Source organism: Crinia signifera, chromosome 7, assembly GCF_055691185.1.
Source record: "Crinia signifera chromosome 7, ASM5569118v1, whole genome shotgun sequence".
Taxonomy (NCBI): Eukaryota; Metazoa; Chordata; class Amphibia; order Anura; family Myobatrachidae; genus Crinia; species Crinia signifera.
In genome coordinates this window covers 69,284,640-69,303,119 of record NC_139223.1, presented here as the reverse complement: position 1 = coordinate 69,303,119, position 18,480 = coordinate 69,284,640, and the positions used below count along the sequence as shown (strand labels likewise).

Sequence of the window (18,480 nt, the reverse complement as noted above, 5' to 3'; positions counted from 1 at the left end):
ACAGATACCACAACTTTCCCTCAGTTCTCTGATATTCGGGGGGGCTCGGCGATTCCTAACACAGATTTCTTTCGCTACCTTCAGGTCCGCCACTTCCACTCTAAAATCCTATCCACCCTAACAGCCAGGCCTCTGACGTCATTCGAATACATCTGTTGGAAACGCAATACATCTAGGGGACTAATTTCTGCGATTTACTCCTTGTTGGACACTCACACTTCCTCGTCTAGGGCCCAACACGAACTAGCTTGGGAAAGAGACCTTGGCTCATCCCTGGACGATGAGGACTGGGAGGAAATACGCGACAACGCGGCCTCTAGCTCGATCTGTGTTAAAATCAAAGAAAACACATACAAACTTTTATATCGCTGGTATTACGTTCCCTCTAGACTACACAAGATGTTCCCTGATGTGTCCGACAGATGTTGGCGAGGGTGCCCTGCAGAGGGTAACTTTCTCCACATTTGGTGGACTTGCCCGAAAATTGCTGGAGTGTGGAGGGAAGTGGTGGACCTGCTGACAACCCTGCTGGGGGTTGCCGTGCCAGCCGACCCTAAGTATTTTTTACTCCCACTAAAACCCCCGGTACTTAACTTACACCAACACAAATTATTAAGACATATCTCCTCGGCTGTAACTTGTCAAATCGCAGCCGATTGGAGGAAACCTACTTTGGCCCCTCTGCAGGCAATGCTCTCACGGATATGGTACGTCTACAAGATGGAGTTTATCACTGCGAACATACGTCACTCACTCAAATCTTTTCACAAGGTCTGGTCCCCTTGGCTGTCCCAACAGAACTCGTCACCCCCATTCGATCCCCCATGATGATGGAGACCGCCCCATACACCTCCACCCTCCCTATCCCCACCTCAGCTCCCCCCCAGACTCTCCCTTCTTCCCTTCTTCTCCCCCTTCTTTTCTTCTTCTTTTACGGACGTTCTCCCCTCCTACAAAAAGCCACTGCGGGGTCTTCATAAGAATACCACGCAATAATACATAGAGACGTGGAGACCTCCCGTTCTGCTAGAAACTTTCCGCTTCTTCTCTCTTTCTCTCTTCACTCAGTACTCTGTTCTCTTCTTATTGTTCTTTCTTCTCTATAGTCTGACTACATTGTAAAATTTGGCAAATTGTGATACTCGATATCTAGATAATCTTGTATAACAGCTGGACTGTGATCATCTCTGTACCATCACCTTTGCCTAATAAAAAACGTTATTTAAAAAAAAAAGAAACTACACATCCCGAGCATGTCTTGCCATAGTTTTAGCATTCCCTAATAGCCAGAATGTGGCAAGGCATGATGGGATTTGTAGTTTCACAACAGCTGGAGTGCAATAGTTTGGACATGCCTGCTCTAAACTGACTCTTATTTCTGTTGCTTTTTCCCGAAAAGGGGGCGGGAGCGATTAAGTCATGTGAAGTCAGTAGCCCACCCCACCAAGGCATCATCTCTTCTGTATTCCCAGGGGAAAACCCTTGTATTCATGGGAACACCCATAAAACGCTTGCTTCATACCCGCAGTGGGTGGGTATGTTGCTGCCCTCACCTGGTACTACTACCAGTCCTGGGACCACTTACTTCTGTATGTGACGACACACTGCTGACACAACACTTTACCGGTCTATGTTGGCCACTGACCTGCACTGAGCTCTGCATAGTAGTTGCAATAGTAGAGTTTAGAGACTCTGTGCTCACCCCAGTACTGTTTGTCATATTCCTGGAAGTCGTAAGAAACCATTGTCTTGACGACAACATTTTTGGCTCTTAATAGTCTTAAAAAATACTCCTCCCTCTTTGAAAGGGATACAGCATACACGTTTTTATATCCGTTCCAAACTTCAAGATGTCAGATACCTATTTTTATTTTTTTTTTCTATCTCAATCCAACACACAAGACCAAAGTGGGTAGTTCCATCCTGGGTTTTTTAACCAATTTGGCTATACCAAAACTTACCAAGCGCGCCATCATGCAAGCGTGTGCATCGCGTCAAGGCCACAGAGCACGCCAGTTGCCATAACCACAATAGAATACATCAGACAGCTGGCATCACTCCCAGCGCCGCCGCGTCACAAGTTAACACACCGCTATCAGCCCTTATCCGTCGTGCGTCACATCGCCTAGGGGCGTGCCAGTTGTCATAGCATCAACAAACCATAAACAAACAGCTGTCAGACGTAGGGTTCCCACATAAATCGGGCATCAAAACGTTGACGACAAAAAACTGCTAGATCAGTGCACATTATATATAAAGAGGAAAAACGACAACATGATATAGGAATAAAGTGGAGAATATGGATGTCTTGGGCAAATAAAGGAAATCCTGTTTAAAGCTAAAATGATTAGTTTATAGTATCACTCTATACAAAACCGTATATACAGTAATTGAAGATATAAAAGATCTCACATGTGGTGTCCTGTGCAAAGCAGAAAAGCTTACAGGAAACAATGAAATCCACTGTTTTTAGTTCAGTCCCCTAGGTGACAGCGTATGTAGACGCTGTGTCTATTGGGCTTCACACTGAAGTTATTGCAATGAGCAGTAACCTCTGCGAATAGAAGCAGGTACATGATCAATGATCATGTACCACAACATCGTTATGGTATGCTGGGCTTCTATAAAGTGGAGAGCCACTGGCTGGTTACTGGAACCCTTCTCAAGGGCTGGTTTAATAGAAGAACGTTGACCATCCATTCCTTCTCATAACGTACAGTCAGTCTTCCCAATATAATACAGCGAACACTATGAATTACGAGGTAATGTATGGGAGAATCCTCGCTGTCCTCTGTGTGGCCGGCGCGGGGGTTAAACGGCAAGGATCGCTTGTTTTCGGTGATCCCCGCCGTTTATCCCCCTCGCCAGCCACATTGAATACACCCCTTTATGTTGATAAGCTGTTGTTTATACCACTATAGTGCTGCAACACTTTGTTGCTTTGCTAACTCCACTCTTTCGGAAACCTGCAAATTATCCACCAAATTCCAGAAATTTATTATTTTTCCCCTCTTATTCTGGCACCAAAATTAACTTTGTTTTCTTGAAAGATAATTTATTTCTTGATACTTCCTGTACAGGTCACACTGCACATTAAGAGTCTGTTTATAGGATTCTGCTAGGTAATAACACGTGATATTCCTGTGTTCTTCTTTCCTCTATTTCCAAAGCTCTTACATAGGGTTCTCCATTTGCCTGTTCAGTTGACACAGCATGACTAAGGGAAAATCTTAGTACTCGTGCTCACGCTAAGCATTCTATAAAACCTTAGGCTGGCATTTATAAACTATGCTAAATGTCACTGAACTGCTTTCAACTAAAACCAGCTTGTTCAGAATTGCACTTATTAGAAAGTGAATACCCCTTTCCCACTGCAGCTTTTTTAAACGGGTAGAGCTGCAGTGGGAAAGCTCCAGGTTGCTTTACCCATTTAACACATAGGGGGAGGGGCCCTAAACTGCACACCCTGGACATATGAGGTGCTACCTGCTGAGACTTGTAGTGCAGCAAGCAGGAGGAGGAGTTTGCAGGTGCACACTAAATATATATGCTAGACCTTTTAATATCTTGCTATATTGCATTTGAGGTTATTAGCATAGTAATGGCCATTAGTATGGGCTTGTCCACCGCATCCAGGTTACCTCAATAGGACAAGTGCTTTACCCATTTAACAAATTCCCATGTTTTTTACCCATTTTAAGAGCCGTTTTTGGTACTTGTGTATTATCTGGGTGCCCAAGATTTCCATCGTACAACATAGTTTTGATCGCATCGCATGCAATCCGATTGCATGCGATGCGACCAAATTGGACCCGATTTTTAATTGTACAGGCACCCTGATGGGTGATTACTATGTTAAATGCACCCCATTGTTAACGCCACTATCAACGCCCACCCGAAGCGTGGCGAGCGGCGGCGGTAAGCGTCCTCCGACCTATTCATACCCCCACTATCCACGTCGGCGTGGAGTTGATTTTAGATAGTGTGGCGAGCCACCATGTGAATTAATCCACGTCCCCTCGCGGGGCTTGCCACGCTTCGGGCTCGGTGGCTCACTGCGCTCACCACACTATCTAAAAACAACTCCACGCTGACGTGGATAGTGGGGGTATGAAAAGGTCGGAGGACGCGTACCGCCGCCCCTCACGGGCTCGCCACGCTTCGGGTGGGCGTTGATAGTGAGAGTGCTGTTAACAATGGGGGTGCATTTAACATAGTAATCACCCATCAGGGTACCTGTACAATTTATTTTTTTGCCAGTGGGAAAGGCTCTTAAACAGTATCACCTGGTACCTGCCCTGCACCTGCCATCCCCCCGGTACTTACCTGCTTGGGGGATACGGGCAGCGGGGTTCACGCATTGCTGGGGAGGCAGTGGGGTCCGGCATGGGCACGGTACTTCGGGTCCCTCCCTGCGGCTGATGGATGCTGGGCAGTGGGGAGGCAGCGGGCTCCATCCTGCATGGGCATGGTGCTGGTGGTGTAGCGGGGTCCATACGGCATCCGGGCAGTCCCTACTGCTGATGGGAACTAGTAGTTCCCACTATGCGCAGGTCTAATGAGCGCCATGCATATGAATGAGCCACTCATTACATTGGTGCATATGTAATGCACTGCTCATTAGACATGCGCGTAGTGGGAACTACTAGTTCCCATCAGCCGCAGGTACTTCCCAGACGCCGGATGGACCCTGCTGCACCCACAGCACCATGCCAGTGCAGTGATGGACCCCGCTGCGTCCCCACTGCCCAGCATCCATCAGCCGCGGGGAGGGACCTGAAGTACCGTGCCCATGCCAGACCTCACTGCCGCCCCAGCAATGCGCGAACCCCGCTGTACAGCTCCACCATGCAGGTAAGTACCGGGGGGGGGGGGGGTGTGGCAGGGGCAGGTAGCAGGGGAGGGGGGGGGGTATATTACTGGTTAATTACAGTTTTGTACCTTTCACAACGGGTTCAATGTGAAAGGTACAAAAACGGTAATTAACCAGTAATATACCATTTACTATATGTAGTGGGAAAGGGGTTAAAACCTGCTTTGACCCGTTTTTAAAGACCCGTTTCAAAAACCGGGTCAAAGCAGGTTTGGCAGTGGGAAAGCAGCATGAGATTCCTCCTGGGTATTTGGGGAGACTGCCTTCTATTATTTTGTTTTTAATCATTGTTCAAAAGTAATAGAAGGTCATAAATATTGTTCCAGACATACAACGTTCCCTAATTTGGGGAGGAAATCTGCATCTTCTTTTCCTGTAATTAGTTATCTGATGGAAGGGAAAAAAAATGGATTGGAAAAAAAAGTGAATTGCTGTATCAACACATATATAACAACAATAAAGTTTTTGAAGTACTAAGGAAAATCCACCTACAGTATTGAATGACAAATATCCTTGTCAGGATATACACCACCTCAGTCAATATGAAATCTAGTAAAAGGACAGGGGCTTCTCCTAGTGTAGGACATGACAAATTTCTTAAAAATCTAGGAGCCATGATGAAAGTGTAGGAGCCAGACAAAGTAAAAATGGGACCGTGACGGCCAAAGGCGCGTGCCAAAAGTTTACACCGTAATGCCTATTACACACCTATCACATATTATAGTACATGCCATAATGCCCATTACAGGTTATGCTACACACCGTAATATATATTATAGCACATGCAGTAATAATGCCCATTACATGTTATACCAAACATTGGAATGCCCATGAAATATTATGCCACACACTATAATGCACATTACATATAATACCACAGGTGTAAATGCTCCTTGCCATGGGGTTACACTTTCTGCCAGGGGTACATTGCTCATTGCCATGGGGCATTATCCCTCCTCCTCACTACCATTTCCATCTGCGGTAATGGCAACAGCCAGGCAGAATGGTGAACAACCCACCCGGCTGTATTAGAGCAGGTCTGCCATGGCGATTTTCAAATCTCTTGCCAGATCGCAATCCCATCTGAGCTTGCGGTCTGACAGCCAATCATGAGCTACCACTGACATTCCTGATTGGCTGTCGAACTACAAACTCCAATTGGCTCGCAATGCCAGCTCGAGTTTTAAAATGGCTGCGGCGGACCTGCTCTCATACAGCCATGTGGGTTGTCCACTACTCTACCTGGCTGTTACCGCAGACCATCCCTTACCAAAGGTTCACCCAAGGAGGCCACATTAGATACCTTTGTCAATAAATTTTACATTTGGTATCACAAAACAGACATGGAATATATACAGACGTCAAATTACAAGAGTTTTTTTTTTTTTTTTCTACTCTATACATCAATTAGTTTATCTGATATGAGTATTCATTCAGACAACACTTTTCTAAATCTCATGGTTGATGGCTCCACACTCAACATAATAATCTAACTCGCCTTAATATACAAATAATCAAATTAAATAAATAATGGGGTTTTAGTTCATGAATTGATTGCATTTAAGCTTGCAGCCCATCCTGCACTAACAATTGGTTTCTTAAGAACCTGGCAACTGCTGACCCATCATAGCTAAAATGAACATGTGCTTGTTTCCTGGTTTAGAGCTCACCTGCCAACTACCTTATTACTTTATGGCTTTTAAAGATGAGGTGTCACCAAGCACAGCACCTGAATTCGTATCAAAGGTGCAGCTGTCACATATGTGTGTGTGTAATTTTCTATCTCTGGTGATTGGTAATAAAGCTGAAACATTAATTTTTTTTTTTTTAGCTTTATTAAATTGAACAGAAGAAAAATCGAAATGAAATCAACTATTGATTTCATTTAGATTTTTCCTTTGTGTGTGAGTGTACGTAGAAATATGGATGATGCTTTGAAGAACTCTGCAGGAAGGTTTTTCCAAACATCATTTTGGAGAACTCACCGCAGCTGTTCTGTGGATGTAGGATTGCTGAAATCCTTCTTCCTCTTAGGGCAGTATTCAATGAAGAAAATTCTCTGTGCATGGCGAGAGATTTTTTTCTCTCGCCATGCACTCTCCGTGTTCCGGAGCCTCCTGCTCCCACTATTCAATGTATTTAAGACTCGCCGCCACTCGCGGCGAGTCTTAACCCCTGCAGCGGACGAGCATCAGCGGCAGGGAGCTGACAGGGAGCCGTGGGACGGTGGCATCCAGGGAGATTAAAGTCTCCCTGGATGCCCCAGAACATATGTGGAGGGTAGGGGGCCCCCCCGGGACCCAGGCAGCACAGTCTGCCCCCCCCTATAGCCAGCGGGGGACCCAGTATTCACTGCACCCGTTCGTGCATATTAACGATCGGGTGCAGTGAATATATGAATATGTAATGAGCGGCTCGAGCGCTCCGGCCCCCTGCTGGCTGCACTGTGTAAAAAAATAAAAAATATATTTTTTTTAATTAAATATATATTCATGTGCTATAAGCACATGAATAAAAATAACATGCCCCTTCACAGAAAAAAACAAACTGATTTTTTTGACACCAAAATTAAAAAAAAAAAAACCTTTTAGATTAAAAGTTCACATTCCTGCTCTCCATCAAAAGATGGAGAATTTCTACACGGAGAGAGACGGCGAAAATCACTTAGAAAGATGGAGAATATTTCACATTGAATAGGGTGGTTCACTTTTGGAGAGCAAAATGCTCCGTCCAAGGCGAACAAAGCAAAAATTCTCCATAAAACACGGAGAATTTTTCTCATTGAATACTGCCCTTAATGTGATCCCAGGCAGCCTAAATGATGTGGAGATCAGGGCCCTGTCGGGCCATATAATCACTTCCAGGACTCCCTGTTCCTTCTTACACCGACATTGGCTGTATGTTTGGGGTCGTTGGTCTGCTGCAAAATAAATTTGGAGCCAATCAGACACCCCTCTGATGGTATTGCATGATGGATAAGTACCCACCTGTACTTCTCAGCACTGAGGACACCATAATCCGAATCCCCAACTACATTTGATGAAATGCAGCCCCAAACTTACAAGTTCGCCAGACTTCTATGGACAGTAGATAGAATTCTGTGGGACCCAGGTTCGCCTGCCAGTTCTATCTACACCTATCCATTTTTTTTGTATTTAACAGGGCAATTCTGAGCATTCAGACAATATTTTCTGCAGTCTATTATGAGTTACTGTACATGTGCTATAGAACTTCTCATAGCTCATAACACAACATTGCTATAATCACCAAGTTATATTATAGCTTTCCATTTCCACCACTGATTATTGAGAGGTCTAGTGTACATAAAGCTTTTATTGGCCAGTATTTGCTATAGTGTCAGCTGTATGTTACATATACAATATGATTGCTTATGTTGTTGGGGCAGCACATATCGTGTAATGGGTAGCATTACTGCCTCACAGCACTGAGGTCATGGGTTTGATTCCCACCAGGTCCCTAACTTTGGAGTGTGCATTTTCTACTTGTGCTTGCATGGGTTTCCTCCTGGTACTCCGGTGGTTTCCTCCCACATTTCAAAAATTGGCTCCCAACAAAATTAACCCTAGAAGGAATGTAAGCCCCACTGTAAATATGTGGAATATATGTGTGCTAGAAAAATAACTTCATTAATAAGTAAATGTTATTGTCTTGCAGGATTCAAATCTCACCTGGGGCACAGAGAACCCAGATTTCACCAAGTGCTTCCAGAATACAGTCCTGGTATGGATTCCATGCATCTACCTCTGGCTCTGCTTCCCTTTCTATTTTTTATACATCCAGCACAATGACCAGGGATACATACGAATGTCACATCTCAACAAGGCCAAAACTGTAAGTTCCATTTGCATAGTAACCTAATGTTATCCAGGAGACCAGTTTCTGCGCTTTGCAGAGAAGGGCCCTCCTACCTCTGTACTGTTACCACCCAGTTTGTTTTATCACTGTTTCCAATTGGAAAGTGCAACGGAATGTGCTGCGCTATATAAGAAACTGTAAATAAATAATGAAGAGAACCTGAATCATTAACAGGCAGCCTATATAGATGCTGTGGAATTCTTTATTTTGTATACTTCACACTGTCCTCTCCATCTGCACAAGTCCCTTTTTTTTTTTTTTTTAACCTTTATTAAATGTAATGGTGTGTATACACGGTCAGATGTGCCGTAAGATCCTATCCACGATCCGATCAGATAGGATCGTGGATACGATCTTAAGGCACATCCGATTTGCATCCAATCTTGACTATATAGTGCAGATCTGCACTATATAGACAAGGCAGCCAAGACTTTCTGGCTTCCGATACGTGAACGCGCATCGGGATCGCAAGGGTTAAAACCCTTGCGATCTGCATCCGATTCCGATGCCAATCCGATGTTGACTATATCGTTAACATCGGAAAGGAAATCAAACCGTGTGTACACACTAACTGAAATGTGTTAATTCCATGGGTTAATGTAGAGCACAATAAGAGATGGTACACGCTTCGTTTACTGAATTTAGGAACAGTTTGTTTGTACACAGAAATGCTTATCAATACTATTTTTTTTTTTTTATCTGTGGCCACTTATTGCCTTTATAACCTCTGGTAGGGTTTATATTATTATGCCATATAATAGTATGAAATATGTGTGCTCATTGTATCCGGTCAGCTTATTGCCCTAGAACGTCCAGTAGGGTTTCGGTTATGCCATATAACAATAGTATGAAATCCTATGTGCGCTCGTTGTATCCGGTCAGCTTATTGCCCTAGAACGTCCAGTAGGGTTTCGGTTATGCCATACAACAATAGTATGAAATATGTGTGCTCTTTGAAACCTGTTCTCGGTCAATCAACACTGCAATATTTTAATGTGTATGAAACAAAGCTTGTGTATATTAAACCATCAGAAATATGTGTGTGTGTGTGGGTGTGTGTGTGTGTGCGCTATGATTTACAATGAACTTCTATCTTAGTAAATAAACCACTCAACCTTACTTTAAGCCCCATACATACTGTACTAGGAGCTATGTTCAGAAAGTGATTTCTGATCGATGTTGTGGACAATATTGCCTAGTGTGTACACTCCCTGTTGTCAACGATGCACACTCCCACATGTCGTTATCAACTTCCCTCATCCAGCATGTCTGGACGAAGAAGGTCCTCACCTCGTTAACGACTGCAATGCTCCAGTGGTAACACGGCCGGCCCCATGCAGGGAAGATCATAGACCATCAGTAATGATGCATGGAACAATTTGAATGCTTGGTCGTTCCCATTGATAGGGAATGCCTACATTGTCCTTCAACTCGTTCCATGTGTATGCACGTTTAGCCTTTCTGCCTATCCCTTTTTTAATGATAAACTTTCAGTCAGGTAATATAAAATAGCGCTAAATATATACATTATTGTAATTCATATACCATGCAGTATTTTTAAATGCTTTGAAATTGTAAATGCAATTTTTTTTTTTTTTTTTTACAGTGCAATAAATGTGATACTAATGTATAGCTCTTGGATATCATGTAATCAAGCAATGTTAACAATTTTTTTTTTTTTTTTTTTTTTTAATGCCGGTTTATCATGAATTCTGTTTCTTTTGCAGGCTATAGGTTTCCTGTTATGGTTGGTCTGCTGGGCAGATCTCTTCTACTCCTTCTATGAAAGGAGTCAAAGTATTTATCGTGCTCCAGTTTTTGTTGTGAGCCCCACCGTACTTGGTATAACTATGGTAAGCTGCTTATGAAGGAAGGACCAAGAATAGCTAATAAGGCTTCTCTGAGTGCAGTTCTGTTGTAGTATAAGAACTTTACATTTTTGTGCATGTTTTCTCATAATTTCACTCATTAGTTTGGCTTTGTATCCTCAATGGGGCCTCCAAACATAGAGAGTTTGCAGAGCGATGCTAGAAGCTCCGCAAGATCGCACAGCGATGTGTGCTGAGCGATTTGTCACACCGGAGAACACTGGCCCTTACCGGCAATCCAACTAGGGTTATCGAGCATGCCTGGATATTAATCACCAGGCGATAGCCACACATAGGGGCATGCATCGCTATCACTATGGCCCCTAAACATGGAGCGATGTAGGAGCATTTTCTAAGCGACCTAGTCAAATTGAAGTCCCTTGAAAATGCCCTGACATCAGCTCGTGTGTAGGCCCCATAACACGGTCTTGGATTATCTTTTAATACATTTTTGTCATTTTAAACTTCATGGTAGATCCACTTTGTCAAAGGTTGTGTCATGCGGTATATTCTCATTGGTAAAGTGCCTGGAGCTATTCAGTTCAAGGGGTCGATCCTATTAGGTCTGAAGGGTGCAAGATCCCATGCTGGTGTTGTTTTCATGCGTTTGAACGCTGAAAACGGCAACAGAATTAAGCTGATGTCGCACCCTTCGCTGGCCCAAATTCGCTTAAAATTGCTTGCACGGCTATGTAGGTTCAAGCGCTTTCAAGCAAATTCAGCCTGCTGTAAAGTGCGCCCGGTACCACGATGAGTTGCACTTGCGAATCCTCTGCACCCAAATAGGATCGATTTCCCCCCCCCCCCCCAAAGACCCTGAGGCAGCAGTGAAGGCTGATTTCTGCTTGCACTCTTTCTTTGAGTTAGAAATCGGGTTTCAAAGATCCACGTGAAAAGTCACAGCTGATTAAATCTGCCTCTGTCTTTTTGCGTGAAATACCAAGTTCTATGTTCACTTGTGCTATGTTATTCCAAGTGGCCCTTTTTTTTGGAATTTAATATGCATGCATATTTGTAGCAAAGCCCAGCTATTTCATGTGTCCCGGGCATTTATACTGGTTACAAATTTCCAATAAAATGAATAAAAAGCACTCCTCCTCCTCAGCTCTGACCTTCACAACACAGTGTGAACATCAGAGATGTAGGAACAGGGAGTGGATAGGCCTAAACCAGGGCAGAGTACAGTATCTTCTATTGTGGCAGTTTTTTACATTTATTGTTTCATACATGATCTCTGGATAGTCCATTTAATCTGCATTCTCAAGTGCAAAATCCATTTCTCTCTATGGAAATCTTTTCGTGTTGACCATGAATCTTACTGCCTGTGTGTATAACTCTGATCTACCAGATGCCTAGAAGATCTGTATAAGTGCTGTTGTGCCCTGTGCTCTGTGTATTGGCTCATGTCCTTTCCTTTTTTGTATTTCAGCTGCTAGCTACTTTTTTAATTCAGTGCGAGCGAATTAAAGGAGTGCAGTCTTCAGGTGTACTATTGAATTTCTGGATCATTGCTCTGCTCTGTGCCATAATAATCTTCAGGTCCAAAGTTCTCCATGCCTTAAAACCCGTATGTATCTCTAATATTATTTATTATTATTATTATTATACAGTAATATTGATATTAGTGTGTAATCTTAATTAGGATATTTTAGCAATATTAAGGGGAGTATTCAATCCCTGGTCACGAGTGTCAATCCGTCCAGACAGCTGTGAGCCTGGCCCGTTTTTTGTTTTGTTTGACTGCAGATCGCCAGGTGGGATTCAATATCCCGGCTGGCGATCAGTGAAAATGGGGCATGTCCATGTAAATGGCCGTGGATTGTCGATATTCGGCAGCGATCTCGACAATTCATGGTCGTAATTGACAGACAGAGGCATTCACTTGGAAAGACTGGGGCTGCCGGCATTTCCGGAAACGTCGGTGCGTCATCCCCTTTTTTTCTGGGAGTGGCCAGGCAGGGTGGCGGCTTTCTTGGCCTCGCAAACTGCAACAGGCAGCCTGAGTAAGGTCAGACTTAATCAGGCTACAGTTGCAAGGGACACGGGGAACAATGGTCACGAAGTTCCTCATGAACTGTTTTATGCAAATGCAGGCAGGGGGGTAGTATACACCTCCTCCTGCATCCGCATTGCTTAAGGGTCATGCATGCTAAGCTGCTTATCCTATGCGATCATTATGGATTTAGGCCCATAGTGTGATAAAGGGGAGGCCGGGATGGACTAGTGATGTGAAATAACAGGAAGGCAGGCATTTTCAATAAACTATATATTCCTATTGAAGAAGGCACTCTGAGACTTTGTAAAAATGCAAAACCACAAAACTGTATTGTAATGGTGAGCGTTTTCAGGACCTTAGTCCCGTCCTCAGACCAGGTACAGCAAGAATAAATAAATACATTTTTATATATTCTTGCTGTACATGGTCTGAGGTTTTTTTCCATTTCTTCTCAAAACACCTCGTTATGGTGGAAATACATCCAAGTGTGAAAGGAGTGGTTAGGGGGCGCAATCCCTTAGCAACCTATCAGGAGTGAGCATCAATAAGAATAAGAACAGGGCAACAGAAATAGTAGTGGGGAATGTAGCGTTGTATGAGTAGATAGGGGGGGGTGGGGCAGCAGCATGTAGCCGAAGGTTTCTGAGTCCTCTTGCTAGTTAAATATGCTTGAGTTCCAAAGAAGAAAGTAATGTGATACTGCTGAGTACATATTTGTGGCATTAGATGTGTAAAGGTATTTAAGTCTGCAATGCATTACACAGTGCTTTTATGAACAGGATGGAGTAATGCTGCCTGGGCCTTAAATGTGTTTTCATTCAAATCCTTTCTGCAGGATGCCAGTATAGATGTGTTTCGGGATGTCACATTCTACACATACTTTCTGCTGGTGTTGGTGGAGCTAATATTGGCTGCCTTCCCTGACCAGCCTCCTCTCTTCTCCGAAAGAGTCAACAACCCCGTGAGTGTCCTAATGTCTATTACTACTTTCTAATATTGGCTCTTTTCCATTCATGTAACATGAGAGGCCTAAGAAACGGTTTTCCTGATGGCAGACCTATATCCCAAAAGTGATTTGTCATTTGTTTATGTATCGTACAGTGTGACAGTTTTTAGAAGTTTATTTACGGATTGGCAAAATGTGCAAGCTTGACAGTATGCATAACTATATCATTAGACTTGAAATATTACAGGTCGAAGAACATCAACTTAACTTTTGTCTATTGCCTGATGCAGAGTTGGAAGTACAGTACATCTGACCAACATTGCTGAAGAGAAGTGCTCATAGAAACCTGCATATAATGGCTAACCTGCTGTCCAGCTCTCCAGATGTGTCTAATTCTCACCTGTGGAGATTGCACCAGGCCCATACTAGCTGCAAACCAGCATATTTGTGCTCCACGTACATGAACCCTCCAGGAGATACATGTTGTGATATATATAACACGTGAGCTCCGTGTAACTCCTGGTGCTGGGCATCTTTTTTTTTTTTTTTTTTTACCTTTACAATGAAATGGTGTCTTTATTGCACAATAGAGCAAATAGGATGCACAGGCAGCATCTGCTGATTAAACTTCTATGTAGCATGTCTTGTGACTGCAGATGTATCTGCATAAGAATTGGATTGTTTTCCTGGAAAACAGTGTAACGTAGACTTTTGTATATAGATTCAGCTGCTTGTTTGTCCTATTCCCTCCATTTTACATATATATTTATTGGAAAAATGGGTACTTGTTTCCTAGCACGGCGCCCAGATTTCCTACCTACGGCACCATACGGAAAACTTTATCGCATAGGCCATTATAACGGCATGCAATGCGTTTTTTTTTTTTTTTAAATGTATCTTTTTCTATGCTTATTGTACCCACATTAGGTATACAATAATGTGCATACACACTGAACGGCTTTGCATAGCACAGCTGTAAATACAGATATGCACAGACCTCCCATGTGTCTCTTACTGAGCGTCTAGGAAACAAACTTCTAAATAAGGTGTGCAAAAATACACGGCATATCCGCTCTTAGCTGGCATGACAATACACACATTGTACTTTTGCAGCCGTTAGCGGTGATATTCACTTACTACAAGACTATTTGCTGTTACCCCCCCCCCGGGCCCAAAACACACACAAAAGAAACCCAACGTTGTACACAGATCTGCAAAACAATTGCTAAAACAAGATACTTTTTTTTTCTAGTTAAAGAAAATGACTTGTGAGAAAGGAATGTGTGGGGGTGGGAAAAATTGCCTGTCTACTTGACACTAAAAGGATTAGAAATATGAATAAAATCGGCTCCCAAGATGGCCTGTGTCTGTACACCTTTCCACAGAAAATGAATGCTTAGGGAAAAAAAAAAGTTTTAAGCCCCTATTCATGCTAAAAATTGTCTACAGTCCCTTACATAGTAATGTCAAGAAAACCATCAAGCTGGCTTTTAAGTCAGTATAAATATTAACAAAAATACATTCTATCCACACCTGTGTTAAATAAAACGACTCAACACGTTTATAACGGACACACTATATTTTAATTTTTTTGTTTCTTCCTTTTCCTAGAATCCTTGTCCAGAATCAAGTGCTTCGTTTCTCTCAAATATAACGTTCTGGTGGATTAGTAGGTGAGACTTCCTACTGGATAATTAACAATACTTCATGTCAAACTGCTTTTATTAAAAAAATCACATTTTTAATTACTGGCAGGTAGACTAGTGGTTCCCAAACAAGACTAATGGTCCATACACACTGAGCGTTTTTTCCCAGCGTGATGATGGGGAAAATTGCTGGGGTAAAAAATGCTCCGTGCATATTCACTGAGTGTTTTTCACCCATGTTAGCGATTGTGGTGGTCGAGTGATAATACCAGCAGATGAGTGGCCGGGTCAGCGATTTTATGCGGGATCACGCATAAGCGCTCGTTGCTGCTCCGTATGCACTGGATCATTTTCGAGCTGAAAGCAGCTCAAATAAACTTAGCTGCTTTCAGCTCAGTCACCCAGTGTGTATGGGCTTTTATTTTAATTAGAGGCAGGTAGACTAGTGGTTCCCAAACTTTGTGCTATGGTTCCCTGGGGTGCCACGGACTGATGGTCCAGTATAAAAATCTTCTCTATACTAAACTGAAGTAAGAATGACTGATAAAACTCAGAACTCCTTCAGAAAATTTTGGCTAAAGGGTGACATTAAAACGCTGATACTCTACAGCAGTGGTTCTCAACCTCTGTCCTCAGGGACCCCCAACAGTGCACGTTTTCCAGGTCTCCACACAGAATCACAGGTGATATAATTAGCTCCACCTGTGATCTTTTAAAATGTGCTGTTGAGTAATCAGTACACCTGTGTATCTGTGGTGACCTGGAAAATGTGCACCATTGGGGGTCCCTGAGGACCCAGGTTGAGAACCACTGCTCTAGAATACTGTCATTCAAGTACGTTTGGGAACTACTGATTTAGACCATGTGCAGACTGAAGTTAATGTAAGGCTATAAAACACATTCTTGTTTGTCACTGTATTTTGTAATCCTCCCTGCAGGTTGATGATTCAGGGATTCAAGCGGCCTCTAGAAACAAAGGACCTATGGTCACTGAACAAAGAAGATACCTCTTCAGAAGTAGTGCCAGTGTTATCTGTAAATTGGGAGAAAGAATACTCAAAGGCTAAAAAGTAAGTCCATCTGCTAAGGGGTTAATACACCCCCCAAAAATCACATGTATACCAAATGAGTTGCGTTTAGCACTTCGGTGGTCGAGATGCCGGTGTTTACTGTTGCAGACACCCCGACCTACCACTAGGTGACCGCTGCTGGAATCCCAACATAAATAAGGATGTTGGCGAACAGAAGTATGCCGGATGGGTTAGGGTTAGGCCAGGGAAGGTGGGGTTAGGTTGCTGGGGTGGGAGGTTAGGTTTAGATGACAGGGTATGGGAGTTAGGATTCGGCTGTGGGGAGGAAGGGTTAAGGGGGGAAGGGTTAGTATTCTTACCTGACCCTTGTTGGGATTCACTCCTTCAGGATATCGCATCTGTATTCTGACCATCGGCATTTCCACTGCCGGCGATCTATATCAGGGGCTCTCAAACTCTGTCCTCGGGACCCCACATAGTTCACATTTTCCAGGTCACCCGGCAGGTGCACAGTTGCACTCATTACTCATTGACACATTTTAAAAGATCCACAGGTGGAGAAAATTATTTCACTTGTGATTCTGTGAGGAGACCTGCAAAACATGCGCTGTGTGGGGTCCTGAGGACCGGGTTTGAGAACCTGTGATCTATATGTGACCATAGGCTAGTAGGAAGTCTGAGCTACCATGGACCTTTTTAAGGATCATCTGGTTTGTCAGTAATCTGTTTAATTTAATAACTGTCATGTAGGTAGCTGTTCTATAGAATCATAGTTCATCTGTGGCTTCAGACGCTATAACTATCTATGCTTGTTTGTCACTGATGGGTTGTTATTGATGGTAGGAATCTGATGGCTGAGGTAGGAATGCTTTTGTTTTTTTTTCTTTTTCCTTTGTCACTGGGAGAGCTTATAAGCCCAGCCCTAGGCTCTACCACGAAGACCTGCCCCTTCCACCGAATGCCCACCCTTTCAATGCTACCATTCGTGGATTAAAAACATCAATGATGCCACCGCTGGCCATCCCTAATACTGAGCTACAATTGGGCAGAATACTTTATATATGAAACACTTAAATTTTTTCATAAATGTTATTTGTACAACATAGTAGTCAAAGTAAATTTGCCAAGATATCGTAAAAAAATTGTGTATTTTAAAAAAAAATCCTGGCATCCGCAACAAATAATGTATATAATAAAATTGAATTAAAATCGTCATTGCATTGACAATTTGTATGCACCCTGAACTTCGTTATGTTACTATCAAACAGCACCCCTTCAGTCATAAATTGAGTTGTGGCTGACCGTCATATGTTCTGTCTGCCTGGGTTGGGGAAATCTAACATGTTGAAAATCTTCAACGTGCCGATTCCATCCAAAAAATAAATAAAATGATTGTTGGGCTGAATCCTTTCTGTTTTGGACATAATGGGGAATTGGACCAAAGATGGATTTGGCAAAAGAATGTAAAGGTGATGTGGACATCTAGTTGTAAAGTCTGTAAGTGGTTTTGAAATACAAATGTGGGAAGCTGGGCAATGTATTAACAGCACCTGCTACACAAATCTTGGTGCCAGAGAAAGTGTTTGTCAGCAAGTTGGGATCTCTGCCACTATGATCTATTCTGTGCAGAGCTGAATGTGGTCAACCATGATGTGAGGGACTGTGCACAAATCCCATTGGCAGAGCCATGGCTGGCCCCAAATTGCACCAATCCCACGTACTGCCAGGCTTCCAGCTATCCTGCTGAAATATCTCACTTTACACTTGGTATATAAATGTGTTTTTTTCATATGTGAATGTAAAGATGTGTAGATTTATATTGCAAAACAGATGATTGGATCACTTTGGGTCATTGGCGATTAGTTGGACAGCCATCCAATGATCTAATATAATAGGACTAGTGATCACATCACACTAGAGTTCTTGCATTTAACATAGAATTTTAATATTTTTTTTCTCCTGTTGCAGACAGCCTTTGAAATTGGTGTATTCCCCTAAAAAGCAGGCCAAACCAGAGACAGAAGATGAAACCGGAGAGGAGGCTGAGGCCCTTATTGTGAAGACACCCACAAAAGACATGGAACCATCACTATTCAAAGCTTTATACAAAACCTTTGGTCCTTACTTTTTCGTGAGCAGTTTCTTCAAATTCGTTCATGATGTTTTGATGTTTTCTGGACCAGAAATATTAAAGTAAGTATGGTTACTATATGCTACTAGATCTGTTTCTTGCCTTCCTAGTTA

At 42.9% G+C, this 18,480-nt stretch overlaps 1 protein-coding gene across 2 annotated transcripts in view; it reads left to right on the top strand.

The window, feature by feature from the left end:
• ABCC1 (ATP binding cassette subfamily C member 1 (ABCC1 blood group)) overlaps positions 1-18,480 on the top strand; it is a 128,168-nt gene that overhangs the window by 34,361 nt on the left and 75,327 nt on the right. For both annotated transcript variants that reach the window (XM_083153291.1, XM_083153292.1), the window contains exons 2-8: positions 8,549-8,725; positions 10,477-10,602; positions 12,047-12,184; positions 13,449-13,574; positions 15,171-15,232; positions 16,144-16,275; positions 18,205-18,429. In XM_083153291.1, the coding sequence (XP_083009417.1) occupies positions 8,549-8,725; positions 10,477-10,602; positions 12,047-12,184; positions 13,449-13,574; positions 15,171-15,232; positions 16,144-16,275; positions 18,205-18,429 (986 nt within the window). The remainder of the gene's footprint in view (positions 1-8,548; positions 8,726-10,476; positions 10,603-12,046; positions 12,185-13,448; positions 13,575-15,170; positions 15,233-16,143; positions 16,276-18,204; positions 18,430-18,480) is intronic.